The sequence below is a fragment of the Aspergillus lucknowensis genome (genome assembly GCF_044049455.1).
Source record: "Aspergillus lucknowensis strain CBS 449.75 chromosome Unknown BJX67scaffold_20, whole genome shotgun sequence".
Classification (NCBI taxonomy): domain Eukaryota; kingdom Fungi; phylum Ascomycota; class Eurotiomycetes; order Eurotiales; family Aspergillaceae; genus Aspergillus; species Aspergillus lucknowensis.
This window is the reverse complement of record NW_027263564.1, coordinates 283,271-307,467: the sequence shown is the minus strand read 5'-3', so window position 1 is coordinate 307,467 and position 24,197 is coordinate 283,271. Positions and strand designations below refer to the sequence as shown.

Genomic DNA, 24,197 nt, shown 5'->3' with positions numbered 1-24,197 from the left:
TTTTGATAGATCTTATGAAGTCGCTCCATTGCTTTTATGAAATTTCTATCTGTCTTGCTAACATTAGAGCTCTTGGTGGTATATAAAATCAGATGCCATCAGATCACTTCTCAATCTCACTCTTCACCCACTTCTCTAACCCACCCCGAGCGATAATCTCCTGCACATTCGGCGGCAACTCACCAACCTTTTGGCTCCACGTCTCCCCACTGTCCTCCGTAACAACGACCTTGCTCCTCCGCACATCCCACAGGAACTTCCACCCCGTGCGGCGCGTCGCTTGGACACCACCACTATCCTTGTCCTTGGGGAATCGCTCGCGCAGCCGCTGCACGAGACGCGGCACCTCAACACTCATAAGCGCGTTGTTGATACTATTGCGGCTGAAAATATTGCCGAAGGAGCCCGCAACGACTAGGGGGATCTTCTTGGCGAGGATGGCGGTCGCCGCTTGTTCGCGCGAGGATCCGCAGCCGAAGTTGAATCCTCCGACGAGGATATCGCCGGGGCGGGCGATCTCGCGGAAGGCGGTGTCGTAATTCTCCATGCAGACCTCGGCCATTTTCTCGGCGGGGACATTATCCTGGTACGTGTATTTGCCTGGGTAGATGCCGTCTGTGTTGATGTTGTCTGCGTCGCAGAAGAGAATTTCGCCCTCGATCTTTTCCGGGAAGCCTGGTAGGACATCGGTGAGGGTATCTTCCTCGGTGGCTTCTGATGTTGCGGGGGCAGCTGTGTCGGAAGTGTTCTTTTCGGCATCTGCGATGAGGTTATCGGCCTGGGCGATGAGCTTCTCTAAGGCATCTTCCACGCTCTTGGCTTTGTCGACTTCGTGGTCACCGCTACCTTCGCCGATGATGACCTTCTCCACACCGTCGGGCTTCTGGTACCACCCAGGTCCGGAGATGTGGCCTGACAATGCACTAGCAGCGACGACCTCGGGACTAGCAAGATATGCCTTTGCGTCCCTGGAGCCCATGCGGCCGGAGAAATTCCGGTTCGAAGCGCTGATACCCACCTCACCTGGTTCAAGCAGACCAGTTCCTAAGCCGATGCAAGGCCCGCACCCGGAAGGTAGGGGTTTGGCGCCGGCATCTAGGAGGACCTGCCAGTCACCAGCCTCTTCCGCGATCTGTTGTTCGGGGAGGGAGGCGGCGGAAATGTAGAAGTTGACGCCGGGGGCGATCTTCGGCACGACGCCGTCCTTGGTCGCCTCACGGAAGACGCGTGCAGCGGCCGCAATATCGGAGGAGCGGGAATTCGTGCATGATACCAGGTATGCTTTGTTGATGGTGATCTTTTGCGCCTCCAGATCCCGGAGGGGGGTAGCGACTTTGACGGAGTTGGGGCCGGAAACAAAGGGGGAGAGAGTCGAAAGGTTAAGGTAAAGCGATTTGGCGTACGTTGCACCGGGGTCCGCAGTGAGTGGGTTTTCGATTAGCTGGTTGATTCGGTCGTGGTTGAAGCGAGCCTCGGCGGCAGCTTCCGGGTTGGCCATGGCGGATGTGGTGGCCCTGGCTCGCAGCCAGCTTATCAGAACATCGTCAATGGGGAACAGTCTGCCAGCACAATTAATTAGATCAGTCTGTGATATTTAGACCGCGGGGCTAAAAGAAATACGCACCCGCTTAGCGCACCCCATTCCGTTGTCATGTTAGCAATGGTAATCCTCTCATCAACGGAGATGCTGCGCAGCGTCTCTTCGGAGCCGGTGAACTCAATGCTGTGATTGAGCACATCGTCCTGGTTAAACAAACCGCATAAGGCGACAATGACATCCTTGCCAGTAACGCCCGGGGGGAGGATGCCCGTCAAGGTGACCTTGGCGACGGGTGGAACCTGCCACCAGGTCCGTCCTGTGGCCCAAATGCTGGCCGCATCCGTCCGTACTACCGGGGTACCGAGTGAGCCAACGGCTCCATAGGAGTTGGAGTGAGAGTCAGACGCAACTGTCAAGGTTCCTGGCCAAGCATATCCCTCCTCAATCATGATCTGGTGACCAATACCGCGGCCCGCCGGGTAGAAGTCCACGCCATGCTTGCCAGCGTACTCCTCAATTGTACGGTACTTCTTGAGATTGGTCTCGGACTTGTTCTGGACATCATGATCCAGAGTGAAGACTACCTGCCGGTTGTTGTGAATCTTGGTGGCACCGATATCCAGAACCTTGTTCAATACAGCGGCGGTGTTGTCATGCGTCATGCAGTGATGCGGAGCTATTGTTACGTAGTCGCCGGATAGAACCTTCTTGCCGGTTGGGAGGCCGAGAGCATACCGCTGAACGATCTTCTCGGTGAGGGTTTGGGGGGTGGTTGGCGCGGTTGCGGTCGAGGAGGAAAGCGAAGAAATGGTGGAGGCAATGTTGGAAGAGTTAGGTGAGTTCTCAAGCTGCGAGTGGAAGGCGCTTGTCTTTGCCGTGCCACTGTACAGGCGGCATATTGACGATGGTCGCTGTGTGGTCGCGCGGGTGAGGAGTGGGAGGTATCTCCTGCTGGAAAGGCTAGCTAACCTACGCTGTAGGGATCAATTAGATTAACTCGATCGAAAATTGACATGCCAGGCAAAGCGTACCGCGGGTAACATGTTGGCGGGTGATGTGAATCGAGAATCCGGGGGAGAAACTGGAAAATCGAAGTTTTGGAGAGCCGAAGTCGGCGGAATCCTCAGGCATGAACGGCTGATGACTAACTCGCAATGCTTGTCCGCTGGTTGGGCGCTCCTTCCCCACTTGGCGCCGGGCGGGCCTCGGTACGTTCCTCAAGCGGCTTCAGATCAGCCCTACCTTGGTATCTTCACCAACTTGGAGCGATGTGCGCAACCAGATAGCCTTCCTCAGTGAGTTGAGTGCCTCGCCTGTGTTATTGGGCCAATAGGTAAGTTCATGCATGTTGGTCACTTCGCGTTCCATGGTAGACATGCCATATTGATACTGACTGAGCTTTCCCGTTGGTTTATATTGCGAATTGTCAAGAGGAATCCATTGAGTGCTTAGACAAGCCAAGATCGAGGACATTGGTTTAAAGCATCCAAATTTTGAATGGAGTGGAGGAAACACAGAGAGAGAATAAGAAGCAAGAGTGAGATAGCAACTCTGCCGTTGGTTTGGGGGCAGTAGTAGGGTTATGGCTTTACTATTGCACTTCTGGCTGGCAGCGTACTGAATGGCTGAGAGAATTAGCATCTAACAGCCGCTAAGGCGGTTAAAATAAGACTCCAAAATGCTAGTTTAGATGGGAGTTGTTTTGTGAACCCAGTACCCTGTCCTTAGAGTGAGAAGAAATCGAAATAAAGCACCACTTTCCAACATTGCTGGCAGCAAACCGTAGCTTTTCAGGTAGCGTGAGGCGCCAACGTAAGCGATGAACTTCCCCTCAATACCATACGAACCATGAAGTTCCACCCCCCTCTAAACTGTCCTGGCCTGACCAAGCGTTCTGACGCACTGCCCGAGGAACTTGGCATTGACTGAATTGCGGGCTATTTCTCAATCTCACCGTGGAGCTAACCAGCACCAACTACCCCCTGCCCACTCGCAAGCCGTAAAACAACTTCTCCCTCACCGCTTGGCCTCTCAAAGCCAGCAAGATACCCCTTAAAGATCTCCTCCGTAATGAAAAACGACGAATCCCCATCCTTAACCGCCAACTGATTCCTGGTCGTAATCCGCCGCCACAACTCATCAGCCCTAACATCCAGATACACAAGGACCCATCGTGCTCCCGATTCCTCAATGAGACTTCTCCACTCGTCTCGCGTCTCCCGGAACGCGAAGGAGAAATCAAGAATTGCATCATGGGATCCCTCTCGGAGAACTTCCGTGAATTCAACGCGGAGTGCGTCTTCGGCTTCGTCGAGGAAGTCGTTGTATTTCTCTTTCGGGTAGTCGACTCCGTATAGCCCGTGATGCGAGTAGACGTATGCGTCGATTGAGAAGCGCTTGAAGGAGGGGTGGTTTGATAATATCCACCTGGAGAGGGTTGACTTTCCGGAGCCTGTTCCTCACCCCCGTCAGCTCTTTACCAAAGGTTAGAGATTCAACCGTTGAAATACCGGCCATGCCACATGTCATCAGGACGACAGGCCGGGGATCATCTTCGGTCCGGGCGAGGAGAGGACTGAGCAGGTCGAACCTGTCGAAGACAGGTGGTGATGCTGTCATTTCGCTGGAGCGAGAATATAAAAATTTGTATCGCGACAGGTAAACTTTGTCTCGCTCTTGCCTTTGGACTTCGAGGGTTTGGATTTGCGAAGTGGCGGTGGTGTTTCCCCAGTGATCTATCGGAATCTCCGTTGCCCCCAGATTTGTGACTCATAGGTACATGTGCGGGTTTGTCCAGACTCGAAATCCCTTACGAGCTCGCATTTTACTTTTGACTGGACACGAGTTCTCATATGATGATTCTATTAAAGCCGGCTACGCACAATAAATTGTGGATTCAAATGGCCGCGAAATAAACAGTGGACACGAGAATGTCCAGTCATGTGAACATGGGGTGGGTTAATACAACAAGTTAACTTGAATAGCCTTGGGATATGAATGAAATCAAGTTGCTTTGTTCATTACATGAATCCACGGGGCTAACTACGCCGCCTCAATACCTTGTAGGGCTTGTAGGAAGTAATTATCCCGTTCCACAATAGTAGGTACTCCGGGTTGCACACAAGACGACGCAGAGAGGTGAGATGGATCGATGCGCACAGGCTAGAGAGGCGTCATTTCCTCTGCCTTCCGGGCTCGCTCTCGAAGCCGAACCTCGAGATCCGGTAACTCCCAAAAGACATAAGACCTGCCGTCGGCCACCCAGTCTTTAACCCGCCCCACATAGTCGCCGTTGAATTCGAGGAAGAAAGATGCGAGTGCCAACTGTAGCATTTGCTCCGCGAAGCTATACCATCTTAGCCCCTTGTAGCGTCGAACAAGGAAAGGATATTCGAAACCTACTGCTTTGCGATACAGGATTCACTGCCGATTAGAAATGGCTGCACTGCCTCTCTCTTATCTGTTGGATTTGGTGTAATCCACCGCTGCGGCCTAAAGCTGAAGGGCTCGGCGAAATACTCCGGGTTGTGGTGCAGCGCGAAGAGGGAGGTGGATACTTCGACCTAGGTTATGTAATGAGCAGCCAAATTCAGCTTGGTTGTGATATAAATTCCGGGAGCAGAGTCCTTAGGTTCAAAGAACGGAAGACATACTCCGGCGGGTATATAGACACCGTGGACGTATGCACCCGGAGAAACTCGAGGTGGTCCAGTTGGGATGGGAGGGGAGATGCGAAGGGCCTCAGTAATGACTGCATTGAGCCAAGGCAGTGTCTGCGCGATATCTAAAGTTATATCGTCCTTTGTATTGAATGTTCCTTGCAGTTCAGCAACCAGGTTGGCGTGAGTGTCAGGGTGGGTAAAAACTAGCCAAATAATGGTGCACAGAGCATGGCACACTGTATGAAAGCCTGCCGAGAGAATGGCCGTGAAGTTCCACGCAATCTCTGCCTCGGAGAATGGGCTTGAGTACGCGTGCTCTAAGACCTCAGTCATGGTACCATAACAGCCGTCTTGAGCAGCTCGCGTTTGCCTAGCAGATTGTTACCAGCGGATTTGGGGAGAACCAAGAACCAGGCCAGCATTGGCATATAGCATACTCGTAGATAAGTCCCGTCATTGCCTTCTCTAGGTTGAGCCGTCTGCCCCGCAGGAACAGACTGCCCAGCATCCATTTTAGAACCCTGGGAATCCCAGAGCCTTTGAAAAGATAGAATATTGTTCCCCAGTAGAATGCTCGCGGCAGCTGTTTGGTCCACTGGAGTGGGCGACCTCCTGGGTAAGCATGGAGTAAGAGTCAGATTTCGAAGAGACGGTTAACAGGCGCACAGAGCACGGTTACCACGCACCTCTGTCCAGACAGCCCAGAGACTTCCCCAGGAGAACCCCGGAGACCATATCAACAGATAAAGAAAAGTACAACTCATTAAGGACCACCGTATCGCCTTGATCCATTCTTCGCATGATGAGGCCATGGAGGCTGCGAATACAGTCCTTTATTACTCCCTCATGTTTTTTCAGTCGCGAGGGGCGGAATGAGGGCGCAAAAAGCTTTCGGGCAGCAGCATGGTACTCGGGATCCGTCGTGGTGCCGATGCTTTTGCGGAACACTGCTTTGTAGAGGTTGGAGCGCCCGAAAAATGCCCCTGTTGCTGCACTACCTGCACTGCGTCTCCTCCCGCCGTAAATGTCCGCCAATGCTTCTATTGTATTAGTCGACACTTTCCCCGGAGCGAGCTGAGCTGTGGTGCCTGGAAAAATTTAAATTTCGCGTCAGTCTCGCCGCACTTCTATGAAAAGCTCGCTGCGGCCTGCGTGCAGCGTGCACTGCACACACAATGTGTCGATTACTCACCATAAGTGCGATGCAAAGAAACGTAAAGTTGAGCCATCCGTCCGCGGATAAATGCTTGCTTCAGGTGTATCTACCGTAGAAGGTTAGTAAACAGACAACTACATAAATGCCCTTGGTACCTAGGTAGGTGTCTAGACATACCCCAAGCGAGTATCGCCCGCATAGTAAGGGTCCGCGAATCCCGGGAACGATTGGGATGCTTGAAGCATGAATGAAAAATGCAATAAAAATGGCCTAGGTGATCACAATGGAGCCAGTCGCTTTTGTGGTTAGTCTGCATCGTTGTTCTTGGTCTAGAAGTGGTTCATTTGGATGCGTACCAGTGGGACAAGGTAACCTGTGATCCAGAGGCTGGATACAACGTTGCCAGGGAGCTCAGGATAAGTGGCAAGCGAAAGGAGTGTGCCGTGCATTGCGATTCGAGCTGCCAGGATTAGAGGATAATAGGTAAGACTTCTCTCCTTTGGTCAATTTGCCCCAAAAATAGAGGAGATTTCAAAGCTTGTGTTGAAGGGTATGAGTCAGTATAAATAGTCTCTCACTCGCTTCCGCCGTCCGAGCAAAGTTGGTCCCCGGGATGAGTACAATGGTCCCCCACTACTGTTTCTGCCTGCAGTGATGAATGCAATAATCACCGGTGGGTTGCTTCTCGATCATAGTTTCTTTCTTGTTGGGAAATCCCTGTTATGACAAACAGGCATCGCCTGGCTCCCTGTTGGGAATACTCTCCACCAAAATGTTGACAATACAAGTTTGGAATGGAGGCAGCCGAGACCGGATCCACCATGCTGTGGGATACTGCTCCGTATGAAGCTAATGCATGGTGGGATGGTGTGATAGGAGATCACAAGCTCTGATGGCAGAGGTGAGGTTTTGATAAGATGATCAACTTCATAAACTCAAAATTGAAGAGACCTGTATAGTAGGCGGGGAGGTATAGGTGTGATATAGCTTGCATTGCATCACTATATGGGCGAAGATAGCACTTTTTGCTTGGAGTATGCAGGCGGTAGTCATGTGTACATGTGACAGCTTTGTGTGAAGCAATAATTGATAACCTTGCCGGAGTCAATGGAGTAATCATATCCCGACGAGGTGTGCATGTTGATCCTGTCGAACATGCTCCAATTCGTTGGCATCAGCTTTGGGCTCTCGTCACATCCGCATGTCCGGCCTGTGCGCTAGGCAACCCTCAGCACAGTGAGGGTAAGGATGAGGTTGGAAACCTTAGGGTCGGGGATGGGCAGCACACATGAGTGACCTATTTCATGAAAAATCATTTCAAGTCGAGGGAAGTCGTAGATTCAGAGGGGTCTTCTGTACATATAAACCACAGCTTGGCCCCGCTAGACTTCTGGGAATTGAACTGGAACCCCTGACGGCCCAAAACACACTGCCTATCTACCCTTCGTTATATCGAAGTCAATCATAATGGGCTCAATCTCCGTCATTTACGGTCTATTGTTCCTCCTCGTCTCCCTTGTTCAAAGCACAACCCTTGACCCAACCCTCGCCAGTCTGGGGTCACTGAGGCAATCCCTCGAGTCCGTCCAACGGGCGTCTAGGAACTACGACGGCGGCATTACCAGCACAACCAACCTGCTCTTCGCGGCATACCAACTAGACCGCAAGGTTCAGAACATCGCTAACGCATTCGACGGTCTTGGCCAGCTGGACCCAGACGGTGTCGAGAGATGGGAGGAAGTCTATAGACAGCTACTCCCCACTGCATCTGAGGCTGCCAATAGTTTTGCAGACATGGTGTGTGCCCTGGAGCTTTAGCTTACATCTTGAAGCGAGGATATCCTTTTTTTTTTTTTTTTTTTTTTTTTTTTTTTGACTGTGCTGACTTTTTGTTCTCTTCTTGTTTAGGGCCCTACCGCTGAACGGGCAGGCTACAGGCCATATTTCCCTGCGTTCACGCAGATTGTGGAAACACGGACTAACTTGTTCTTCGACTCGATGTTCCAGGTCATGCCCGAGGCCAATAGCTCGCTGGTATCTGGGGTTAGGCAAGATGTACAGGAGGTATTCCAGGGGGTCAGAGCGCGACTTGGGGTGATGAGAAGTGGAGTTTAGGGTTGTGAGGACTAGTGCTGCAGGATGTGCTTTAGTAGATGGGTACTATTATCTGTTCAACACAGGATAGTGGGGGTACGGGATCGAGTCCAGCGCTTTTCTTTCTTTCCTTTTTTCTCTTCCCCATGATGCTTTGACTATTTGACTATTTGATTGGCCTACCAACACTCGCTTCGCGAGAAGCAGTCGCACATTCATTACATATGCTCCCGCGGTCGGTGTGCTTTGTGGAGAATCTACTTCCCTTTATTTTCTTCTTCCTATGTGAATGCTCTATCCCTCGTAAGACGTCCAGGGTGCGTCCCATTAGGAGTGATATACATCTACCGGCAAATTGGGGTTTAAGTAGGATTCGGGGATTGAAACGGAGAGAGGAGGAGGAGGAGGAGGAGGAGGAGGAGCGTACTCTATCCGCAGTTCAAACAGGCTGTTAGCTATGTACTAGAAAATACGATATTGGTTTTGCAAAAGTGAGTACTTGGACCCCGTAATAACTGGGTAACCGCCCTCCTTACACACATACAAAATCCGCTAGCACCAGAACGGGTCACTTGCGAGAGAGGGAAGGGGACAGAGACACATACGGTGGAAGAGGGCACAAACAGATACCGGATACAACGACACAGGAGCGGGAGGTATTTGGAAATCAGAGAAATCCGCCAGCAGAGCCAGCAGAGGACCAGATACCCTATTCACAGAATTCTAATCCCACTCGTCCACCAGGTCGTCCCCGTCCAAAATTGCATGGGAGAGCCGCCAAACTCCACGCACACGCTGCTAGAAAAAGATATCACGCCAGCACTCCGTAGCAGGCAACTAGGAGCATGCGCCGAAAGAAACAGCAGGCCCTTGGCATACTCGTCGAACAGAATAGGGCCTGTGACGTACCACCAAAAGAAGAGGAAAACGGCATTTGAAGCGCGTCCCACTGCGCGGGGGATATGGATGTATTGTTCCAATTTGGGAACAACCACGCTGGTCCACAGGATTTGGGCCGTCACTCCGACGGCTTGTAGAACAAAGAACCAACCAACCCCTGTGAAGGCATGCTTCTCAGCAAACTGCGTGTAGCTGGCGAGTGCGTGGATCAGGCCGGACAGTGCGAACGAGACAAATGCGCGGGTTGTGACTCTGAGCGCGGGGGAAGCTGCACTGGCGGAAGAGAGGCAGGATAAGATGAAGCGCGAGCACGAGTCGAAATCGAAGCGGTAGGTCTGGTTCCACACTGTTCCCCATGCGCCGACCAGCCCGCTATCCAGCAGTGCATCCACTTGACCGATTAGGTCTTGATACATCCACGACATGTGTGTCTGGATGCGGAAGACCGTATACGCTGCATGCGGGAAGAGTACGCAGAGGCCAAAAAGGAGTGCATTGAACATGCGCATGTCGTATATCATCGCGACACCCATCCGCAGCACGCAGAAAGACGTTCGCCAGATTCGGGCAGCCGGGGACCCCGCGGGGAAAGTAAGACCTGTGGCTGGAATCTCGAGTTCCGCGCTCGTGTGGCCGTAAGTGTACGGGTCGCCCGCGATGCAGATTGACACGCATTCCATGGCCAGGGATGATTCGAGTAGCAGACCGATGGCGCGACGGCCACTCATCCGCGGCGACGAAAACTCAGACACCCTGACCGGCTTCCCAGTCTTGTCGTCGTTCAGGCGGGCTACGAGTCGTTTTCGATCTGCATCCAAGCGCCCTCGCCCCCAGCTGAAAAGCGTGCTCTGCATGCTAAACGCCGCGCAGAGAACCCACCAAAGTCGATCCCACAGGGGCTCCGGGTATGGCTGCCACACATACTGCGTCTCCAGATCTTCACCAGGCTTTTCGGCTCTTTCATCAACACTCCGTTCCTCAATGCGGGAGAATTCTGTCTCTGGGTCGCGAAACAGGAGCATCGACGCGGACCTGAGAATAGCGCTGCTGGCAACGATGCCGATCACAAACCCGTTGAAAAAGTATACCGATCTACAGTTTTTTATGATCCAGCACCCGATAGCGGTGGTGCACACGAAAGCTGCGACGCGGAGATAGAAGTGGCACGGAGTTGACCGGCGGCGCATCATGAGGACGGCGATAGTTGGAGTAAACAGAAGAACAACATGATGGAGGAGAACTGGGCAATAAATTCCCTGATCGTAGAGCGCATCTAACGCTGCCTTGTTCTCAAGGACAATGCTCGAAGGGTTGCCGGCCATTCTTGAGTTGTTGCAGAGAGGAGAAGTGTACAAAAAGGATTGCACGCCAGTTGGGGGCTGTCAACCTGGTTTTTACGGTCCAGTGGCTACGACAATTATACACTCTCCACGCTACCATGAAAGCTTGGTAAGGCTAATCATCTGCGTGGACACGGCCGGCTCTGGTTTGTATTAGGCAAATTCAGTCTGTCCTCTCTGATCATCCCTGGCGAACGTGGGGAAGGTACAATGCGCTTAAGGTTTCTTCTCACCAAGCTCGTGTGACAAAGCTATTCTATATCAGCATGAAATGCACTGTGATATCTAATGGCGAGCGTCTTCTGGGCGAATTGCAGGATGCAAAACCCGGGAAAAAAAAGTGAAAAAAAAAGGTAAAGAAAAAGAGAGAAAGAGTACATCAGGCGATACTCCGCTGGCCCGCTAACAGGCATCTTGCCAGCGTCATTGGCGAGTCGGCCAGGCGCGCATTCTGCCTGATCTATACGCCCGTGCTTTTCATCGGCTGCATATTCAAGCTACTATTTCCCGGAGGCTGTATGAGCCCGCAAGCGATTCCTGCTCTGGAGTTCCAGCTCATCGATCAGGATACGTGTGGCAAGGAAGGGCCTGTGATGCAATTCAGGAGCCGGAAACCTCGCAGGTTGCAGATAGAAACTCAGTGGCGTCACCGTATGGATAGTTTTCGGTTTGCATGACAGCAAGAAGCTTTCAGTCCAGCCAGCGGCCAAAATAACTCCGATGCAAGGACATGACCATGATTCTCACCTTATCACTCAGGCCCGGGAATGTATTCTCAACTGGTCTCGATCTCGGACTTTCTTTATCACACTCTACTTGACGATCAAAGCGGGGATGGTGAGCATCGTCGAACAAACTGGTGGAAAGCTTCAGAGAAGATCAGCAACAATCAATAATGTATCATCTTATCCGGTGCCTGATCAGGATGTGATGGTTTACAACATCCTGCATGCAGAGTTAAAGCAGTCCCCTTGCATTTTCACACTGAACCCGGCACGCACATCGTGGGGGTCGGCGGCTCTCGCAAGTAGGTTGCGACTTGTCGCATGGATTCTTGATGGGGGTTACACGATTGCCAAGGTCTCACCCACTGATCCTACTTTCCTGGTCCCTCGGATCCGATCGGATCGGCCTTGCAGGGCGCTCATCGAGCGCATCGCTGGCGCTGGGCTCGAGACCCACCCGATCGATCGAGAGAGTACCAAGATGGTCAATCGTCACATCGCCGATCGGCAGATGATGCAGCAGGACTTGGCCGAGATGCAGGCTCGCAGTTCCCGGCACCCTGCTTTCTATAGTTGTCCTATTGAATGTGGCATAGACACCATGTTGCCGATCCCCTTTGTCACCAAAATACCGAAGCACAGACAACTGTTCAAGAGTGGAGACTATCTTCTGCGGCGTGAACAAGCTCTGTAACTATCCACTAGGAAACTAAACCCAAAAGAAAAAAAAAAAAAAAAAAAAACGAAAGAAACAAAGAAAACCACCAAGTCTCATATGCAATCCCCTAGCGTAGCCTCATCACGTCCCATGCTCATACACACTTCTCGCGCGGAACTTTGGCCCGGCAGAGGAAAACGCGCAGGGGATAATCGATGCCATCATGATAGGGGCAAACCCTAACAGACTCGTTACATACCCTACACCCAGTGTATTGTATATCTGGGGCGTGAACGGCGGGAACACGATCAAGAGGTATATTTCATTGGCATGCGCATGCCCATGGAAACTCGCCGGGAGACTATCAACAAGCTCCTGCTGGTATACTACAACGTCCTGGGACCAAACGCCTCACCAGGATCTGCGAGCTATCCTTCATGGGCCTCCCGCTCGCATTCACCTCGCCCATGATCCTTGGACAAACAGACCGCGGCAGAGATGTTGCTCACAATACTCAACCAATTAGCAGTACGTACCATCTATCTTAATATTATTAATATCCTCCCAGAGCTAGTACCCTTAATATTACTGCCCGTCACCCAAAAGAATAAACACAGCTACTCTGCCACCAACCAACCTCCTGCACAATGAAAACCTCTACTTCGATGTCGCCGACATCAACCAGGGTATCGGCCTCTAGATCCGCCCAGGCGTCACACCAAACCAGCCAGGATCATGGTACAACGCGCTGATATGCGGCCCGGGCCGTCCCACGATCGCAACCCAACACCACAGCCAGACTTCGTTTTCAACACCAAAAAGATCAAAACCACACACACGCCCGGGATACCTCTACAACAATACCGCGCCACACTCATCGGAAGAGGCGAATCCTTCTCGCAACACGATACAGGATCCCATACACAGTCAGCAGCACGATACTCAACGATGACGCCGTGGCGACATTCACACACGCCCCGGGACAGCGCGACCACTCCTGGGGCGTGTGCGACCGACTGGTGGCCGTTCGACTGGTGGCCGTTCGACTGGGTGTGGACGGCGTCCCACCTGGAAGACGGGACGGGTGTGCACGGCGTCACGGTGCATGTTCCTCCGGCGCCTGTGTTGGTGGGGTATATCCAGGGTCTGCGGATTCCTATCTGTGAGCTTAGTGGTGTCGATATTGTGAAGGAGGTGGCTCACGTGGCTCCTGATTGTCTTCCGAAGATTGCGATTATCGGGTATTCGTCTGAGGCGGCGAAGAAGGCTGTCCCGCATATCAAGCCGCGGGGACAGGATCCGATTAAGCTTCTTAGCCCGGACGGGCGTCTCACCTTGCTTCCGCGGTTATGGGCGAAAGTTGAGGCTCACGATGGGCGGAGGGGCGTTAGCTAGCTTGAGTAGAACTTCTGTCAGGGCAGCTGATGGTATCTTGATGCACTTCACTATCTATGGATTCATGCAAGCAGAACTTATAAGCACTCATAGTAGACTGCACTCTCAAATGGATGCAATCCGCCACAAATAATGATAATCCACCATGTCCACAGAGCACAAGAGATCAGAAAACCAAACCAAGCCCAAACTCCGCCTCATCCACCCAACCAACAGCACAGCACAGCACAGCAAGCACAGTTACGGATTGATAAAAATCCTCTCAAAAAACAACGCCTTCCTGCGCACAAGCACATCATGAAACGGACAATACTCCGCCTCGGGCGTGGCAAACTTATTGACCAGGTCATCCCACGAATCCCCATACTGCGTCAGCCGCCTTATGCGTTCCCAGAACTCGCGGCTCGTCGGCCGGAGCCGCACGCACACCTTGCAGATATTCCAGCCGGAGTCGCGGGCGGGAGCGCCGGAGGAAGTCCGTGGGCGGACGAGCTCGAGGAGGTGCAGGCGGGCGTCTCTGTTGTTGAAGAGGGAGAGGTCAATGGGGATGGAGGCGCTGAGGAAGAGGAGCTTCTTGCATGTGAGGGCGAGGGTGATTTTGGTGTAGGTGTCGCAGTTGTCGAAGATGGTGAGGAGGAGCTCGTTGGGGAGGGTGAAGAGATGGCAAAGGGGGGAGGTAATGGTGATCTGGTTCGGGGTCCAGGGTTAGATGGAGAGAGTTCTGGTGACTTGGTGACTGTACTAACGTTTTGTGGGATGCGGAGCCTCGTTGCTTTTTTCCAGTCTTCGAAATCGGCCATTTGAACTGTTGGTGTCTGTTATGGAGTTGTGTTGAACTGAATGTTTGTTGACTGTCGCCTGTAAGCCTGTTGATTGTCCTTTCCTCTCTCTATCACACTCGCACTCTCCAATGTCAGGGGCTCCTTCCACATGTTAACAAGAGATATACACTGAAAGATGTCGGTAAATAAAGATACATAGATAATAAGCCCGAAAGATTCCTATCTAGCCGCCGAGATATCCAATATCATCATGCAGGTACAGTCAAAAGAATAGCATGCCGCCTCTGCCCCACAGAGCCCTAGTGCAACCTCCTCACCCACAGCCTCCCCCCAAGCGGCCTATAATAAAGCCTGAGAAATATCATACACTCAGGACACTCGCCGCTCCTCTTCATCGCGAACTCACGAATAGCACGCTCCCACCGCCGTCTCGGAAACATACTGTCATAGAGGGCTTTCTTCTTCCGCTCCCGGTACCTGCCGTCCGTGGGGCGGAGCGCCCTGCATCGCACGCAGACGTGCCATGCCGACGATAAAGATACACTGCTGGTCCCAGTCTCGGTCTCGATCTCGGTCCCGTAGGCCACGCGGCTCCGCGGATGGATCATCTTGAGGAAGGGGAGACGCAGCTGCGAGGTGTTGACTAGACAGCAGATTCTCAGGCGGATGCGGGTTGATATGTCGAAGATTGCCTTGCAGGTGAGGGCGAGGGCGACCTGGGAGATTGGGTCAGAGCTGAGATCGGCGAAGATCAGGATGAGGATTTCGCAGGGGAGGTTTGTGAGGGCGGAGGTTTGGATCGCGGGGGTGGCGAGCTGTCCGGTATTGAGGTTAGTGAGGGCTCTCGAATGATAAAATATGGATTTTGGTTCATATAATATAGAAATTTCTTACCCCTGGAGGCCTAGTGAGTGGCCGGGAAAATATATGGGCCCCGAAGCAGGGTGGTGACCTGCTGGACTGAAGACGGTTGGGCATGGGCATTGCGGGAGGTGCTGATATGATTACTGAAAGACGACAGAAAGATAGGTTTATGAACCTGGATATTAGAAGAGCCTTTGCCCCAATTTATAACAACTCCATTGTCTCTCCTGTTATCTGGCATGCGGGGCGTTATTCACCTCTGTTGTATTCAACCCGGCCCATCTGGGAATCCAGCCCTGCCATTTGCAGGATCAGCCAACAGGAGGTATATTGGGCAGTGTATCTATTCACCTGCTAAGTAGCCAATAAAGTAATGTATCGTGGCCGTTTTAGCCATCCCTACCTCCGTTCGTGGTATCCAAGTTGATATCAGCAGCCATCGGAAGACACCATCCTGAATACCACACCTCACACTCAGACAAAGACCCAAGTTGCTTCTGGGAGCGAGGTGAGAGGTTTGTTTTGTTTATGGAGGTTAGGGTTTTGCTGGGATGAGTTAGTGTGGGTTAGATGTTGGTGGGAGGGGGAGTGTGTACTTGAACACTTTGGAGGCGTATATTTTATTTGGCTGTGGTTTTGGTGTGAGAAGGATTGGAAGAGTCAGATGGCTGACCGGAGGCTATGATCAGTATAGAGGTCACTAATTGTTATCTTCGCGAGACCAAAGGAGATCTCCTGTATGCATACCGTTGGACTAAGGAACGCTCGAGAGGACAACCAAGAGCGCTGAGCTGAGCTTGAAACTCCTACTACAAAGTGCACGGGGACATGAAGTTTATATAAAGGTCATGTTCAAGTTCCTTACGCATATACCAGTACATCGTTCGCCAGCCTACAAAAACCGATACAAAAACTCCAAATTCTGCAAATTCAACGCATCCGCCTCATCATCCGCCGGAATCCACCCGTACCAATCATCCTGCCCGACCTCATACCCTGGCCTCCTCACACCAAGGCCCGGAGCCAGGCCCACACTCTCGTCCGCGGACATCCCCGTATCCCCTCCCCCTCTCCCACCCGTCTCAACGCCGGGCGTCGGTAACCGAAGCGACTTCGCCGTCCCGTCATCCAGCCCACGAAAGAAGAGATGGAGGACCCAGTTCTCGAGGTCCCACGATTTCTGGAGTTCCTCGAGGCTGAGCAGGCAGAGGCGGGCGCGGTGTTCGGCGAGGGTGCGCGTTGTTCCGGCGGAGCGACGGTGGTGGATTGTGTGGATGCAGAGGGTTGAGAAGGCGTGTGTTATTCTGCGTTGTTAGTTGTTAGTCCATACTCTTTCTTTCTTGTGAGGCATTTGGATGGTTGTTTTGGGGAGCTACAGGTGCGTCGGTCCGTGCTGGACGAGGTGGTGCGACAGGAGATCCTCCATGATCCGGGAGCTTTTTGTCGCTGCGTCGAGGGCGATTTGGCCGTCGTCGTGGGGGGTCGGGTCGAGGAAGACGGGTCGATAGAGGAGGATGTAGAGGTTTCTAGAGGAGGATAAGTTAGGTGAGCACCTTGTTCAGCAATTGCTCGGCAAGGAACGCACTGATATGTGAGATGCAGCAGGCCCGTCAGGAACAAGGACTCGGACGTTAGCGCGTCAAGACGGAGTTCCACGGGCAGTTCGGACTCCCAGACACAAAGCTGCTGGTTCAGAGCATTTCTCGTGGCGAGATCGGGCTTTTGGTGGTGCAGGTATTGCGTGGAGACGATGGTTCGCACTGTCCAGGTCAGAAAGGCACTTCGAGCGTAAGAGAGACATACAGAGCCGGGCCAGCTTGGCCATTTCCACGGGATACAGAATGTCCTGGGGCTTCTGTGTGCCAAAGACAGGATCATCGACGGCCTCGTCCTCCGCAACGTCCTCCCGGTCCAACATCGAGACGTCACCGTCCTCGTCATGGATCCGTGGCGGGAGACCGAGAGCTGCGGCGCTTTGCTGGTCGCGTATCTATTCTGTTAGCAGGATATCTCTTTATACGAGTTGACGTACATAGAGACACCACCATATGCGCTTCCATAGCTTCCTCTCCTTTGACGGATGCGAGAACTTCGACCTGAGACGTCAGAACCGCAGGACCACCTGTAAGATCACGAAAGCACATACATCATATGCATCCCCCGCTTCTGGGCCAGCGATATCGCAACCCCCAGCCAAAAGCGCACATCGCGCTCCTCAGACGGCCCGCCCCTCCAGAAGCTCAACATGAACAACGCCTGTAGCTTCACCGTCGGACTGGACTCCGCGTCCGCCTCATATATCGCCTTTGCGCGGGAGTAAAAGAGGAACTTGGCGCGATACCGCACAGCGAACTCCGTGCGCGCAAAGGTCTCATCGTCGCACAGACTGACCCCGATGAAGAGCATTGCCTGCAGGAGCAGCGGCGAGAGGGTCCCCTGACGCCGGGCACGGTGAACGTCCGCGCGGTCAAGGATCGGGAAGCAGGGATGGAACCAGCGGAAATAAGCCTGGAGCAGAGAGTCCGTTGTCTGCTGCGGGGGGAACGACAGCGAGCCGTCGGACTCCAGCTGTGCGGCTCGCTGCACCTGGTGCAAACGGACCGCCTCGTCGCGGGTCCTTGTTGGGGCGAGACGGTCAGGGAGAGGGTAGTGAAGTTTCGGGGGTTGGGAAGGGTCCATGACAGAGGTCAGGGGACTGGACTCGCCCAGGAAGACCGTTGGTTCGGTTATCCTTTGCTTGGGACTGGCGGTGGTGGTGGCCGTCGCTGGGGTGGGTATGTCGGGCAGGATGGGCTGGGGTTGAGCCGCCTGTCTCTTGAGAGACTTCTTGCGAGGATACCTTCAAGACTCAGCATTCATTTTTTTTTTCTAACAGCGCGGAGGGCGAATACTTTCCCCGCTGTGAGATGCCTAGTTCGCAGGCCACCTCCTGGGCGACACAATTTGAGCATGGCCGCTGCTGCAGGACATCACAGCGGATGCGACGCCTGTGGCAGTGGAGACAGGCCTGCTTTGCTCTCCGCAGTGGCATCTTCAGAGAGATATTATCGGTGATAAAAGATAAAACCAAGAGAAGGGAGTGCGAGATGGCTTCTGCAGGCTCGGCTACTCGGCTACTTGGCTCGGCTACTCAGGGCTGAGATGCCGCATGGGGGGATTTAACGCCTACCTCAAGAGGATGTGCTTTTCTGTATCTTTTAGGACAGAAAATGTATCGCATATCAAGGCTCAATATCAGCCAGCGCTTCTTTTCTTCCTCTCCCCGCCGTCCGTTGATGGACTTGACGGGCTTCTCAGAGAATCAATTGACTGTCCGCGACGCCATCTCCGCGATCTGCTCCAACTTCCCCAACAGCTACTGGCAGGAATGCGACCACCACGAGCGCGACCCCAAGGAGTTCCACGCGGCCCTCGCAAAGGACGGCTGGCTCGGAATTGCCCTCCCCGAGGAGCACGGGGGGGCAGGACTTGGTGCGCCACCGTTAAAAGGGACTTCAAAGTGAGAAGATAGACTAATTGATCATGGACAGGCATCTCCGAAGCAACGATGATGATGCAGACAATCACGCAGTCCGGCGCCGGGATGGCCGGTGCACAGGCGATCCACGCAAATGTCTATGCAACACAGCCCTTGGCTCGATTCGGTTCCCAGGAACAGCTTACCCAGACCATCCCCAACATCATCAACGGCAAGTGGCGCACCTGCTTCGGGGTGACGGAGCCCAACACGGGGCTGGACACGCTGAGACTGCAGACCCGTGCGACACGGAACAGTGCGGGAACGCACTACTCGATTACGGGGCAGAAGATCTGGATTACTTGCGCGCAGGTCGCGTCCAAAATGATCCTTCTCGCGCGCACCACTCCGCTGGAAGAAGTCGCGAAGCCGACGCAGGGGCTCTCGATGTTCTGCATCGACGTGGATAAGACTCGGCCCGGGCTGGAGCTGAAGAAGATCAAGAAGATGGGCGGACGCGCCGTGGACGCGAACGAGGTGTTTTTCGACAAGTACGAGGTGCCCGTGTCGGCGCTCGTTGGCGGCGAGAATGAGGGCTTTCGGATGATTCTGCATGGGATGAACGCGGAACGGTGTCTGCTTGCTGGAGAGGCGTTAGGGCTTGGGTATGTTGCGCTGGGAAGGGCAGCGGAGTACGCGAGGGAGCGGGTGGTCTTTGGCCGCCAGATCGGCCAGAACCAGGCGATTGCTCACCCGCTGGCAGACGCGTTGATGAAGCTCGAGGCAGCCAAGTTAGCGACCTATCATGCGGCCAGACTCTACGATGTCTCACGGACAGACGACTCCATCAGCGCGCACTCTGTCGGCGTCGCGGCGAACAGCGCAAAGTATCTCGCGGCAGAGGCAGCCTTCACGGCCTGCGAGCGCGCCGTTCTCACGCATGGAGGCATGGGATACGCCGTGGAGTACGACGTGGAGCGATGGCTGCGCGAGTGCCTGGTGCCGCGCATCGCGCCTGTCAGCCGCGAGATGATACTCAACTATGTCAGCGAGAAGGTGCTAGGCCTGCCCCGTAGTTACTGAAATTCATGAGGACTCGTGAAGACTTGACCCCTGACGCATTCATTCAGTTGCATCAGTGAATGGATGCCGAGCTTCACCCCCTCGTGTTTGAAGCCGATCTGCGCTGGACACGAAGCGTTCAGTGGCTCGGCAGAGAGACCGAAGAGCAGTCCATTTAATGCGTTTGCCTAGCGCCCTTCTTAAATCATATCTTTGATCCTCTCGAACCTGTCCCTCAAGTGAAGATGCCCAACAGGCGCAAGACACACAAAAAGTCGAGGGGCGGCTGCCTGACGTGCAAGTATGCCCGTCTCCCTAATATAGACATCCTCTCCCCCCGATTGTCACAGCTCCCCTATTGACACAGCTGACAGAAAACGCCGCGTCAAGTGCGACGAAACGCACCCAACATGCCGTCGCTGCATCTACACCGGCTGGTCCTGCAGCTGGACCTCCGCATCCGTGCCTTCCAGCATCCCGTCGCGCATTTTCCAGACCCAGCGTGAAACCCGCTACTTCGACTTCTTCCGTCTGCAGACCGTCGTCGATCTCAGCGGCTGGTCACCCTCGTCCTTCTGGCAGCGACTCGTCCTGCAGATGGTCCATTCCGAGCCTCCTGCCCGTCGTGCGGCGATTGCCCTGGGCGCCCTGCACGTCGAGGGCGCCTCGTGTCCGCACGTCCTGCGCTACTATGGCGAAGCCCTCACGACCCTCCGCAGGCTCCTCAACCAGTCCGAGACCTCCCTTGACTCGATCGACGTCTGTCTGACGACCTGTCTGCTCCTCTCCTGCTTCGAGATCGCCCGAAAGGACTACACCGCGGCCAACATCCACTACTCGCGCGGCCTCGAGATCCTCAGGACCTTCAGCCCCAACCTCATCCACCCCCAAGCCGCATCTCCAGCAACTCCAGATACGCCGTCCACGGAGCCTGCGCAGCCTGCGCAGTACCTCCCCTGCTATGAGCGCAGCCTCCTCGCCCACTTCTCCCTCCTCGAAACCCACGTCATCTCCTTCCTCGACAACCGCCCCGGCTACCATCAAGACCCCATCTACGTCGAATACGACCTCTCCCAGCTCTCCATCCCGCTCCAATTCACCTCCCTCCCCGAAGCAACAGACTCCTTTGTCCGCCTCCTCCACACCGTCCAGAACCGCGCCATCCGCACCTCAAACCACCTCGCCTTCGCCACCCCGGACTCCGCCCCCAACGACGACGGCACCTTCCCCCACCGCGAGACATACGCCGCCTCCATGCGACACGGCACTCGCCTCCGCGCCGTCCTCCGCGAGTCCCTAACAGGTCTAACGGCCTGGACGCACGCGTTCGACGCCTTTCTCGCTTCCGTCTCTGGATCTGTCTCCGGGGTCGGGATCGGAAGTGACGTCCCCGGCGACGACCTCCCGCTCCGCCACCAGCGCGTCGTCGCCCTGCTCCGCGGCCACGCGAATCTCCTGTATATCCGGTGCGCGCGGGAGCCCACGCTCGGCGAGATGGGGTATGATGCGTTCCTGCCGCAGTATGAGGCTGCGGTGCGGGAGCTCGAGCGTGCGGTCGCGCTTGCGTGGGCGGAGAAGGCGGCCTCCACCCCCCTTACCCTTACACTTACCCCGATCCCGGGGACGGCCACGGCCACGGCCACGGGGACGAGTCCGAGTCCGGGTTCGACTTCGACTTCGACTTCGGCTTCGACGCCGCGGCCACGGCAGCAGCAGCAGGAGGGGCAGAAGCAGCGGCCGCTGTTCTCGCTTGGTCTGGGCGTCCTGCATGCGTCGTACGACATCCTCGCTAAATGTCGGGACCGGGGGATCCGAGAGAGAGGGCTGGCGGTGCTGAGTCGGATGCCGTATCAGGAGGGGTTGTGGACGGGGGCGAATGCGCGGCGGGCGATTGGGCGGATTGTGGAGTTTGAGGAGATGTATCGGACGCCTGGGGTTGAGGGGCCCGAGGGGATCGCGAGGGAGCATCGCATTGTCGGGGTCAATTTCTTGTTTCGGCCGGGGAGGTTCAAGGTTATTGCGGACTGGGTGGATCGGAGGGAAGGGGGGTGGGTTGATTTGGAGTAGTTGTTTCGCATTATCTTTCTCCTTCTCTCGTTAGATCTAGCCCTCCAGTATTCAAGGTTGTTCTACTCTCCTGGGTCGCTTCCTCTTCCGCTCCATCAACCAAGAACAGCAGACGCCTACAACTTCATACTCCGATGCCCAACCGCCACAGCCGGCAACTCCTCGCCCCAGGCAATCCGGCAATCCCACCGGATACTCTCCTCGTCCAGCCCCCTAGCGCCCATCTCTCCGCGCGGGAACACAATATCCCTCCAGACGGTATCGCCAACCCCAATCTCACCCCTGAGAACCCATCGCCTCGCGATCTCACCGGTGACGCCGTCCCCGTCCCGCTGCGCATCAAGGACCAGCAATACCCCGCCTAGAATCCAGGCGAGCGTGAACATCGCTCGGCGGCCATCGGCGAGGATCCCCGCCGGCTGCGACGAGGAAACCGAAACCCTCTCCTTGAATGCGCCCCACGCGGCCGCGAGGGCATCCTTCATGTCACCTGGAGCAAGGAGGCCCAGGACACGATCCAGCCACGCAGCAAATAATCCCAGATTCTGGGCCTTGACCAGGAACCGAACGAACTCGCTCGCGAGGACATTCGTCGTCCCCTCCCAGATCGAATTCACGAGCGTGTTTCGCAGGATCCGCGAGACGTTGAATTCCGGCTCGTCCGCCTCGTCCATGTATCCGACGCCCCCCAGCGCCTCCTGGCATTCCTGGATACCATGGATAGACATCTTGCTCACGACGGCCTTTGCGAGGGCCGTCAGTGTCCGGAAAACTACCGTGGCTTCTTTCCCGGCGTTCGGGAGATGCGGCAGCTGAGATGCAGTACCGGCGCTGCCACTCTCAACAACGCCCATAACGCCCACCGTGAAGAAGCTCAACTCCATCGCCGCGCGATGCCTCCCTTCCAACTCTGCCATAAGCCGCAGGTGCATGGGGATAAGCCACAACGGCTCGCCAACAGTCGTACGCGCCCGCGCGAAACTCTTCGCGATGCTAATCGCCCTCCTCCACCCGGCTAACGAGCCGATGAAGGTATGCGTCCGCGTGATATTCAGTAACGGCGCGATAGTCTGCACCCCCTTGTCCAGGTCCCCGACGAGATGGGCACGCATATCATGCAGTTCCAGCTCCGCGGTGGGAAGCTCCTTGGTCCCGAGCTTATTCTTCAGTCTGTGGATACGCACGCCGTTGGTGACTTCCCTCTTCTGTCCGTTTGGATCCGTTGCGAGGCGCCGGAGGGGCGCAAGGAACGTACTCAGTTTCCCGTGCGGTTCGGTCTTCGCGAGAAGAAGCGCGATGTTTGCGTCTGTTGCTGAGGAGAAGAATTTGAAGCCGCGCATTAGGTACTCCCCGTCTTCTACGGTCGCTTTCTCATTTGTCTTCTGTGGAAGAGGGGAATGGGTTGCCCATGTCTCTGTATTCTGCACGTCACTCCCTCCCGCACGCTCTGTCATCCACTGACCCGACGTCCAGAATTCGTCGCCGCGGGAGAGGAGACGTTTGAGCGTTACTTGGAATGGGTGGTCTGCGGGTAGCTTTTTCCGAGCGATCTCCTGCGTTAGGATCAATGCGGCGCCATCGGTCATGCTGATCGGGCAGGAGGCAAGGCCGGAGGACGGGGAGTAGAGGTAGTTCCTGTTCATAGAATCAGCCAACTGGTTCCAAATGAGACTGGACATAGGAATGTAATGGAAATAAAATCGTATGGGGATACATACACAGCATACTGCGCAAGTCTCCTCTCAGCACCATACGTGTCCTCGTAACCCAACGCAACAACCCTATACCATGCCTGTTAGCCGGTCCATCAACCTCCAATCGCAAAATGGGACTAATGTCGCAGACCAGAAGAGAGACTTACCCATGCTCCGCGCCCCAGGCTCCCAACCTCTTCCACCCCTCACTCGTGACAAGCCGATCAACATCATATCTCTCCCCCCAGACATTATACCCCTTCACGTACGGCTGATTTCGTTCCGCGTCGGCACTCCATTGTCGGATTTTCGAAGAGACCGCTTCAGCGCCGAGGGTGGTTAGGTGTGGTTCAAGGCGGGTTAGGTTCGGTGTTGAGAGGTACCCTGCCAGCAGCGTGTATCAGTACGGGTGAGCGGAGGAAGAGCAGATGCAAGGCCGAGGCGAGGGGAGAAAACGTACATGCTAACACCCGTCGTAGACTGGGATCGGAGGTGTACGTGTTTGGCAGCGGGGAGGGACTGGTTATGTGACCCGTGTTTGCTGTGGCAGGTGTGCGGGCCATATTCACTTCTCTACCTGTTGGGGTGTGCAGGAATTCGGAACATCGAACCACTCGACGGTGAGCAAGAAGGAAAAATCAAGTTGGGTTTCAAGAGTGGAAAGCGAGGTGTTAAATTAGAGGAGCTTCCCCTCCCCTCAGTCATGCAATACGAGGGAGAGCATCATATGCGGTTGGGGAGCCGAGGCTATTCCGAAGTCTGGAGATGGCGCGGGGAAATAGTCTCGCACTTGGCGGGAAT

The 24,197-nt window shown here is 54.7% G+C and overlaps 11 protein-coding genes across 11 annotated transcripts; 4 read left to right on the top strand and 7 right to left on the bottom strand.

Annotated features, from left to right (window-relative positions):
• Positions 1 to 3: 3 nt before the first annotated feature.
• lysF (homoaconitase LysF) lies at positions 4 to 2,623 on the bottom strand. Its single transcript, XM_071029124.1, has 3 exons — positions 2,572 to 2,623; positions 1,625 to 2,514; positions 4 to 1,559 (listed from the first exon to the last, which is right to left on the bottom strand). The coding sequence occupies exons 1-3, from the start codon at positions 2,581 to 2,583 to the stop codon at positions 104 to 106; spliced, it is 2,358 nt and encodes a 785-aa protein (XP_070886221.1). The 5' UTR covers positions 2,584 to 2,623; the 3' UTR covers positions 4 to 103.
• An 878-nt stretch (positions 2,624 to 3,501) lies between these two features.
• BJX67DRAFT_381257 (AAA family ATPase) lies at positions 3,502 to 4,159 on the bottom strand (the record flags this gene model as incomplete). The annotated part of the gene is made up of 2 exons (XM_071032988.1): positions 3,502 to 3,992; positions 4,051 to 4,159. The coding sequence occupies 2 exons, from the start codon at positions 4,157 to 4,159 to the stop codon at positions 3,502 to 3,504; spliced, it is 600 nt and encodes a 199-aa protein (XP_070886220.1).
• A 210-nt stretch (positions 4,160 to 4,369) lies between these two features.
• Positions 4,370 to 6,807, bottom strand: BJX67DRAFT_388196 (cytochrome P450; the record flags this gene model as incomplete). The annotated part of the gene is made up of 8 exons (XM_071034335.1): positions 4,370 to 4,886; positions 4,943 to 5,103; positions 5,194 to 5,572; positions 5,640 to 5,811; positions 5,889 to 6,290; positions 6,395 to 6,464; positions 6,536 to 6,628; positions 6,715 to 6,807. 8 exons carry the CDS (start codon positions 6,805 to 6,807, stop codon positions 4,703 to 4,705), a joined length of 1,554 nt encoding a protein of 517 aa, XP_070886219.1. The 3' UTR covers positions 4,370 to 4,702.
• A 1,018-nt stretch (positions 6,808 to 7,825) lies between these two features.
• BJX67DRAFT_381255 (uncharacterized protein) lies at positions 7,826 to 8,176 on the top strand (the record flags this gene model as incomplete). Its single annotated transcript, XM_071032987.1, has 1 exon — positions 7,826 to 8,176. The coding sequence occupies one exon, from the start codon at positions 7,826 to 7,828 to the stop codon at positions 8,174 to 8,176; it is 351 nt and encodes a 116-aa protein (XP_070886218.1).
• A 989-nt stretch (positions 8,177 to 9,165) lies between these two features.
• On the bottom strand, positions 9,166 to 10,674 carry BJX67DRAFT_381254 (wax synthase family protein; the record flags this gene model as incomplete). Its single annotated transcript, XM_071032986.1, has 1 exon — positions 9,166 to 10,674. One exon carries the CDS (start codon positions 10,672 to 10,674, stop codon positions 9,166 to 9,168), a length of 1,509 nt encoding a protein of 502 aa, XP_070886217.1.
• A 2,136-nt stretch (positions 10,675 to 12,810) lies between these two features.
• BJX67DRAFT_381253 (uncharacterized protein) lies at positions 12,811 to 13,470 on the top strand (the record flags this gene model as incomplete). Its single annotated transcript, XM_071032985.1, has 1 exon — positions 12,811 to 13,470. One exon carries the CDS (start codon positions 12,811 to 12,813, stop codon positions 13,468 to 13,470), a length of 660 nt encoding a protein of 219 aa, XP_070886216.1.
• A 240-nt stretch (positions 13,471 to 13,710) lies between these two features.
• Positions 13,711 to 15,236, bottom strand: BJX67DRAFT_381252 (uncharacterized protein; the record flags this gene model as incomplete). Its single annotated transcript, XM_071032984.1, has 4 exons — positions 13,711 to 14,157; positions 14,217 to 14,275; positions 14,695 to 15,067; positions 15,147 to 15,236. The coding sequence occupies 4 exons, from the start codon at positions 15,234 to 15,236 to the stop codon at positions 13,711 to 13,713; spliced, it is 969 nt and encodes a 322-aa protein (XP_070886215.1).
• A 919-nt stretch (positions 15,237 to 16,155) lies between these two features.
• BJX67DRAFT_353460 (Zn(II)2Cys6 transcription factor) lies at positions 16,156 to 18,644 on the bottom strand. The gene is made up of 6 exons (XM_071029123.1): positions 18,008 to 18,644; positions 17,263 to 17,955; positions 17,149 to 17,212; positions 16,920 to 17,106; positions 16,702 to 16,876; positions 16,156 to 16,642 (listed from the first exon to the last, which is right to left on the bottom strand). The coding sequence occupies exons 1-6, from the start codon at positions 18,145 to 18,147 to the stop codon at positions 16,489 to 16,491; spliced, it is 1,413 nt and encodes a 470-aa protein (XP_070886214.1). The 5' UTR covers positions 18,148 to 18,644; the 3' UTR covers positions 16,156 to 16,488.
• BJX67DRAFT_388190 (acyl-CoA dehydrogenase family protein) lies at positions 18,326 to 20,171 on the top strand (the record flags this gene model as incomplete). Its single annotated transcript, XM_071034334.1, has 2 exons — positions 18,326 to 18,587; positions 18,647 to 20,171. 2 exons carry the CDS (start codon positions 18,326 to 18,328, stop codon positions 19,654 to 19,656), a joined length of 1,272 nt encoding a protein of 423 aa, XP_070886213.1. The 3' UTR covers positions 19,657 to 20,171.
• Positions 19,769 to 21,760, top strand: BJX67DRAFT_108431 (Zn(II)2Cys6 transcription factor). Its single transcript, XM_071024283.1, has 2 exons — positions 19,769 to 19,936; positions 20,010 to 21,760. Exons 1-2 carry the CDS (start codon positions 19,881 to 19,883, stop codon positions 21,700 to 21,702), a joined length of 1,749 nt encoding a protein of 582 aa, XP_070886212.1. The 5' UTR covers positions 19,769 to 19,880; the 3' UTR covers positions 21,703 to 21,760.
• BJX67DRAFT_108338 (putative acyl-CoA dehydrogenase) lies at positions 21,761 to 24,135 on the bottom strand. The gene is made up of 4 exons (XM_071024281.1): positions 23,857 to 24,135; positions 23,564 to 23,780; positions 23,421 to 23,483; positions 21,761 to 23,337 (listed from the first exon to the last, which is right to left on the bottom strand). Exons 1-4 carry the CDS (start codon positions 23,957 to 23,959, stop codon positions 21,819 to 21,821), a joined length of 1,902 nt encoding a protein of 633 aa, XP_070886211.1. The 5' UTR covers positions 23,960 to 24,135; the 3' UTR covers positions 21,761 to 21,818.
• Between the last annotated feature and the right edge of the window lie 62 nt (positions 24,136 to 24,197).

Excerpts from the sequence above, each read along its gene's own strand:
- lysF (XM_071029124.1), bottom strand. Across the intron at positions 1,560-1,624 it reads GAATGGGGTGCGCTAAGCGG|ACTGTTCCCCATTGACGATG; the intron begins GTGCGTATTTCT and ends TTGTGCTGGCAG.
- BJX67DRAFT_353460 (XM_071029123.1), bottom strand. The coding sequence starts at position 18,147 with ATGCCACTGCGGAGAGCAAAGCAGGCCTGTCTCCACTGCCACAGGCGT. Across the intron at positions 17,956-18,007 it reads GGCATCTCACAGCGGGGAAA|GTATCCTCGCAAGAAGTCTC; the intron begins GTATTCGCCCTC and ends TGAGTCTTGAAG. Across the intron at positions 16,643-16,701 it reads CTGCTGCATCTCACATATCA|AAACCTCTACATCCTCCTCT; the intron begins GTGCGTTCCTTG and ends ATCCTCCTCTAG.
- BJX67DRAFT_108431 (XM_071024283.1), top strand. The coding sequence starts at position 19,881 with ATGCCCAACAGGCGCAAGACACACAAAAAGTCGAGGGGCGGCTGCCTG. Across the intron at positions 19,937-20,009 it reads GGCGGCTGCCTGACGTGCAA|AAAACGCCGCGTCAAGTGCG; the intron begins GTATGCCCGTCT and ends CACAGCTGACAG.
- BJX67DRAFT_108338 (XM_071024281.1), bottom strand. The coding sequence starts at position 23,959 with ATGGCCCGCACACCTGCCACAGCAAACACGGGTCACATAACCAGTCCC. Across the intron at positions 23,781-23,856 it reads TCTACGACGGGTGTTAGCAT|GGTACCTCTCAACACCGAAC; the intron begins GTACGTTTTCTC and ends CGCTGCTGGCAG. Across the intron at positions 23,484-23,563 it reads GCCTGGGGCGCGGAGCATGG|GGTTGTTGCGTTGGGTTACG; the intron begins GTAAGTCTCTCT and ends GGCATGGTATAG.